Source organism: Lithobates pipiens, unplaced genomic scaffold (assembly GCF_037356315.1).
Source record: "Lithobates pipiens isolate NorthernLeopardFrog02 unplaced genomic scaffold, aLitPip1_a1.2 Scaffold_22, whole genome shotgun sequence".
Lineage (NCBI taxonomy): Eukaryota > Metazoa > Chordata > Amphibia > Anura > Ranidae > Lithobates > Lithobates pipiens.
In genome coordinates this window covers 17705264-17712207 of record NW_027507784.1, presented here as the reverse complement: position 1 = coordinate 17712207, position 6944 = coordinate 17705264, and the positions used below count along the sequence as shown (strand labels likewise).

General features: G+C 39.9%; 1 protein-coding gene across 1 annotated transcript; it reads right to left on the bottom strand.

The window, feature by feature from the left end:
• Positions 1-1471: 1471 nt before the first annotated feature.
• On the bottom strand, positions 1472-6459 carry LOC143925614 (olfactory receptor 5B21-like). Its single transcript, XM_077450085.1, has 2 exons — positions 6195-6459; positions 1472-2481 (listed from the first exon to the last, which is right to left on the bottom strand). Exons 1-2 carry the CDS (start codon positions 6211-6213, stop codon positions 1472-1474), a joined length of 1029 nt encoding a protein of 342 aa, XP_077306211.1. The 5' UTR covers positions 6214-6459.
• Positions 6460-6944: the final 485 nt, after the last annotated feature.

Below are 6944 nucleotides of genomic sequence, written 5' to 3'. Positions count from 1 at the left end.
GAAAAATAATTGAAAAAATGTTTTCAATTATTTTTAATTCTTTTTAATATTATTAATTATCATCCATTTTTTGAATTTCACAGCCTAAGTCACTGTTTTTTGGGTTTTCATGAAGTACTGCTGACGGCCACATGTATTGTTTGAGGTTTACATGTATTATGAATCTCTGTGAATTGTCCACCACATTCATATAATATTTCCTAATATTTCAATTTTTTTTACATTTTTCCTATTTTTTATATATTCATTTGTGGGCACATTGAATTGCGTTTCACTGTATGTTTATAGTAATTTGATTTTAGTTTCAATTTACTCTAATGTGATAATCTTATTACACACTTATTTATATAGTGGATCACCATTACACTATTTATCACTCTTGCACGTTATATATATAACTGTATGTTATGCACTATATTAGTAACTCTTGATGTTCACACATGCGTTTAGTTTAGTTTTGTACATGTACAGTTAAGATTTATGTATGTATAGCCAATACCTGTGGGATTCTACAGATTGATCATAGGCACTGGTGGGACATCCCTGATAATAGTAGAAGCCAGCCTGAGGGTTGACTTACATACAATTTTTCTCCATTCTGCTCCTTTATAATTTATATATACATACCTCTTTGGTTAGGACTATATATTTATTTGACATCTACTGTGGGTTTAGAAGGCTAGTGGTGGGCGTGTACCTTTAGCTTACGTACACACTCCATTGGAGCCAATTTACAGTGGCGCCGGACCCCTTATAAAAACCTTTTCATGATATTTAAAGTAATATTTCACTTTTATTGTTTCACTTTAAGCATTATTAAAATCACTGCTCCCGAAAAAACAGCTGTTTTTAAAACTTTTTTTTTTTGCATTGATACATGTCCCCTGGGGCTGGACCCGGGTCCCCAAACACTTTTTATGACAGTAACTTGCATATAAGCCTTTAGAATGAGCCCTTTTGATTTTTCATGTTCATGTCCCATAGACTTTAAAGGTGTTCGTCCAAATTTTATGCCTGTTTGCAAGTTCTGGTGCGAACCATACTGAGGAGGGGGGGGGGGGGCGGTGGGGTTAGTCTCTGGTTTGTGATTGTACAATTAGATTAGATCAGTCACCTAAAATGATTGAGTAAATGATCATATAGATACGTGTGTGACCAGAATTAGAGTTGTAGCTCTTTCTTGCTTAAAATTACTTGATTACTAAATATCTTGCCTTGCACTTTGCCATTGACTTTGTATTGTTTCATAAAATTAGATTGCTCATCTATTTTTTTTTCCAAGTGTATGCTGTACAACATTATCTTCTGTGCTGCTTTGAGATCTTTATTCTACAAGCTGTAAATCAAGGAATTGAGGAGTAATGTGACCACCATGTAGACAATAGACACAAGACGATCTTCTGAAGCAGTGGAGGTTTTGGTTAGAATGGAGGAATGTAAAGATTGCCCATTCTTTGTAAAATTGGATTTGTTATTCTGTGCCAAATTGTTTCAAACCTAGGCTGTGCAAAATTCTTCTAAGTGCTGCTTTGAGATCTTTGTTCCGTAGGCTGTAAATCAAGGGATTTAAGAGTGGTGTAATCACTGTGTAGACAATGGACACAAGACGATCTTCTGAAGCAGTGGAGGTGGGGTTAGGACGGAGGTAGGTAAAGATAAGTGTCCCGTAGAAGATGAAAACTACTGTTAGGTGGGAAGTACATGTGGAAAAGGCCTTTAGTTTTCCTTTCCGGGAGTCAATCCCCATGATGGTGCGAAGTATACGAATATATGGTACAAAGGTCATACTAAGAGCACCGGAACCCATTATGATACCAACAAGGAACACGACAAAAACGTTAATGAAAGTATCGGTACAAGACAATAGAAACAACTGAGGGAGGTCACAGAAGAAGCTGTTGATGACATTGGGGCCACAGAAACTCAGTCTCAGGATACAGAGGGTATGTATTAATGAGGTGAGGAACCCAATGACCCAAGCTGCAGACACCATTTGAGCACAAATATTGGGGTGCATTATCTGGATATAATGTAAAGGATGACAGATTGCAATGTATCTATCATAGGACATCACAGCCAGCAAATAAAGTTCAATGCATATAAAGGAAAAAAAGAAAAAGAACTGAGTGATACATGAAGAAGCAGCAATTGTCTTGACTTTAGAAAATAAATCTGAGAGAATTCTTGGAGAGGTAACAGACGAATAGAGAATATCCAGCCCAGCCAGGTTACACAAAAATATGTACATGGGAGTGTGGAGGTGACGATCATGCCAGATCAGAAGGACAATCAGTAAATTTCCAACCAATGATGCTAGATATATGAGGAAAAACACCAGAAACAATGGCAACTGGAGGTATGGGACATCTGACAACCCCTGAAGGATGAACTCCGACACTTTGGTTTGATTGATTTCCTTCATCATTTGTACAAGACCACTAAGGGTGGCAAGAGCAATCCAATACTGTAATTTCTGATAACCTATAACGTACATTTAGGGGTCAATTTTACAAAAGATAAAACAATTCTGTCTCCAGTATATGTAAAATTGCTATCAGTTATAAAGTGCAGCAGCTTAGAGGTGCCCATACATAACTTTACAACCCTAATGCCCAACCCTTCTGTTATCTGCAAATGCCAGGGAATTAGAAGCACATGAAATTCTGACATGCAGAATTCAGACACTTCAGACCTGGTACTGCTAAAGCTTTGTCATCTCATTCAGGTTCCAATTGACTTATCACTATAATGGTCTGCCCAATTGGCCAATAAAAATATAGGTGGCCTTCAACACCAAAGGGAAATTCTGGACCTCTGCCCTTCAGATTGCACCCTTAGCCCTTGTACACACGGTCGGAGAATCCGTCGGAATGTGTCCTATCGGACCGTGTCGTCGGATAATCCGACTGTGTGTGGTATGCATCGGACTGATTCCGTCGGAATATCTGTCAGACCCAATTTTCCAAAATGTTGGAAATATTTCCTGACCAACTGGGCCGATCGGACATACTCCGATCATGTGTAGATAATTTTGATCGGACCAAGTGCCACGCATGCTCAGATCAAATTCCTACATCAAAGCTATTGGCTACTAGCCTGAATGTAGTCCCATCGTAACGAAATTACATCATCACGTTCTGAAAGGTCGGATTTTTCGCCAACTTTGTCCGACCGTGTGTATGCAACAGTTTCGGACAAGATCCGACGGGCAAAATCCGACGGATTTGGTTGTGGAAATCTCCGACCGTGTGTACAGGGGCTTACATTGGTGATCAATGGAGCAACATCCACTGCTATAGGTTGTCCGCTGGAGAAAAATTCCCTTACTTTAGTGATCAGTAAAGGAGGTGGTCAGTGGAGGAGGGACCCCTTGTGTTGGTGGTAAGTTTAGAAGTCTAGCACTTCTTACTACTCAAGAAAGCCCTATCGACCTCTGGAGGGACCATTGAGTGTCAAATAAGTGCAACTGAGAAAGGCTGCTTCATGGGTTGGATGGGTGGGTTAAAACATTTACAAATGCAGTTATAATACAAATATGATCCTTCATACATATAGGCATCAAAGTTAAACATATTGCATGTGCACTTCTTGCTGTTTATCTCTAGAAGTGTCTCACTTGGATTTGTTAAGGCAGTGTAGTATGTAGGATTTCCCTAGTCACAGAGGCTTACAATTAATTAAACAAAGAAACACACAGTAAAAGACCCCGATAAAAATCCAAATCAAACATACAGTGTATGTTCTGTGTATGGTTGCTACTGTGGTTCATTGGGAACAGAGACCAGTCACTAGTGGTGTCACAGAAGGTTCTGTACTATGTCATGTGCTATTTAATTGGATTGTAAGGGATATAAGTGAAGTTTCTTGGGTAAGGTATATATTTCTGCTGAAAACACAAAGATCTACAATATGGTGGATTATCCTGGAGGTGTCTGTAACATGAAACATGATTTGTCATAGCTGGAACATTGGTCAAAGCAGTGTAGACTGCAGTTCAATATTTCAAATGGAAAATAATGCACCTATGGAATAAGACTCACCTGAATAAGTATAATATTGGGTGGACACAGGGTTGGCCAGAACTGCAGAAAACGATGACTTGGGTGCACATTTCAGATGATTGTAGAATGAGCAAATAGTGGCCATGCCGTGGTGAAAGCAAATCAAATTCTGGGATGCATCACTAGAGCAATCATCTGCAAGAGGAAGGAGGTCCTGATTCCTCTATATAGATCTCTATATCACTAGAGCAATCATCTGCAAGAGGAAGAAGGTCCTGATTCCTCTATATAGATCTTTATATCACTAGAGAAATCCCCTGCAAGAGGAAGAAGGTCCTGATTCCTTTACATAAATGTTATATCACTAGAGGGGTCATCAGCAGGAGGAAGGAGGTCCTGATTCCTTTATATAAATGTTATATCACTAGAGGGGTCATCAGCAGGAGGAAGGAGGTCCTGATTCCTTTATATAAATGTTATATCACTAGAGGGGTCATCAGCAGGAGGAAGGAGGTCCTGGTTCCTCTCTATACTGCAGATCTTTATATGACTAGAGGGGTCACCAGCAAAAGGAAGAAGGTCCTGATTTCTCCATGTGTATCTTTTTTTTCACTAGAGGGGTCACCAACAGGAGGAAGGAGGTCCTGATTCCTCTATATTGATCTTTATATCACTAGAGGGGTCACCGGCAGGAAGAGGTCCTGATTCATCTATATAGATCTTTATATCACTAGAGGGATCACCAGCAAGAGGGAGGAGGTCCTGATTCCTCCATATTGATCTTTAGGTATCACTAGAGGGATCACCAGCAGGAGGGAGGAGGTCCTGATTCCTCTATAGCAATCTTTATATCACTAGGGGGATCACCAGCAGGAGGAAGGAGGTCCTCATTCCTCCATATTGATCTTATATCACTAGAGGGATCACCAGCAGGAGTAAGGAGGTCCTGATTCCTCTATATAGATCTTTAGGTATCACTAGAGGGATCACCAACAGGAGGGAGGAGGTCATGATTCCTCTATATAGACCTTTACATCACTAGAGGTATGACTAGCAGGAGGAAGGATATCTTGGTTCCTCTATATAGATCTATATTTCACTAGAGGAATCACCAGCAGGAAGAGGTCCTGATTCATTTATATAGATCTTTATATTACTAGAGGGATCACCTGCAGAAGGGATGAGGTCCTGATTGCTCTATATAGATCTTTATATCACTAGAGGATGACTAGCAGGAGAAAGGACATCTTGATTCTTCTATAGAGATCTTTATATAACTAGAATGATCAGCAGAAGGGGGAAGGAGGCCATGATTCCTCCATATTGATCTTTAGGTATGACTAGATGGATCACCAGCAGGAGAAAGGAGTTCCTGATTCCTCTACATTTATCTTTAGTGAGACCTCATTTAGAATAATGTGTCCCGTTTTTGAGACCTCACTCGCACAAAGATATTGATAAGACAGAAAAGAAACACACATCATTAAAGGTCTGGGGGATAATACAGGAGCAGAATTTCCCAATATGAATATAGGATCAAGAACTTGTAGACGTGACCAGGGACGGACTGACAACTCATGGGGCCCCCGGGCAATAGAAGATTATGGGGCCCCCAGGCAATCAGAGATTATGGGGCCACACAGTATACACAAACACACACACACAGTATACAATCACACAGTATACACAGACATGTTTCTATTGGCTGAGAAGGTACCGGAGAGGTGGGGCAGCTATAATCTCAGGATTTTTAGACCAAAAGGATGTCGGTAAGGGACATTTCAGAGACAGATGTAAAAAAAAAACACAAATTTTTACATACTGTCCCTGGTTTTACTGAGGCTGGTAACCCTGATGGGGCCCCCTAGTGGCATGGGGCCCTCGGGGCAGTGCCTGAGTGGCCCAATGGTCAGTCCGCCCCTGGACGTGACTCCAGACTAGCGGGAGGAAAGTTCTGTGTAGCTGATGCTTGGAATAGACTTCCAGCAGAAGTAGGGAGTCAGTCAACAATGAATTTAAACATGCTTGGGACAAAAAGGAACTATACCCAGACAAAAAGTTTGAAAAGAAAAAAACAAAAAAATAAAAACATCCACACAAAAAAAATCATAAAAATACAGACTTGTTGGACCACTTGGCCCTTTTCTGCTGACACTCCTTTAGGTTTTTATATCTCTATATAAGTGAACTTACCGTGATTAAACATACACATTATAGATGGCAATTGCCGGAGTGCTTAGAACAAAGGGGAAGGGTCAGCCTGTGTCATTTTTTTCTGCAGCTAATAGGAGTTATATGACCCAGAGCTGAGCTGAAATTACAAAGAGGCTCAAACAATAAGAGGATCAGGAAAACATCATTTTTGTCTTTGCAATCTCAAATCCTACAAATTAAACTGAATTGTATTTTGGAATCTTTCTCCTTTCCAGCACAACACAGCGATTGACGTGGATCCATTTACATGTGTTATGTGTAATATCAGTGTTGATTTTCTCGGTCTTTTATGTGTGAGGAGAACTTCCATAGGGAATTGTTATACATTGATGTTGTTAGAAAATATTTATTCCCTAATGTTAGCAAATCTCCAGGTTATTCCCTGCAGTGTCTACAGATAATAATTAAATCCCTACTGGATTAATGTCTCTGTCTTTGTTACTATTCAATGTTGGCTTTTGCACTTAAGTGTAATGCTTATTTGGTACCATGCTGTACAGATTGTGGCTTCGATAACAGCTCTGTGAGGGTTACATTGGTCATCATTGGAGAGGTCCCATGTGCATCATCAGCTACTGGCTGATAACTGAACTTAGGTAGGTTTATTTAGGGCTCAGTTCATGCTTTCTTTATTGGCTAATATGGTCTTAAATATGTATAAAAGCAGGCCTTTGACAGGAAAGGGCTGATATACAAATACACATTTTTTTTAGGCTACTCTGATGCTCC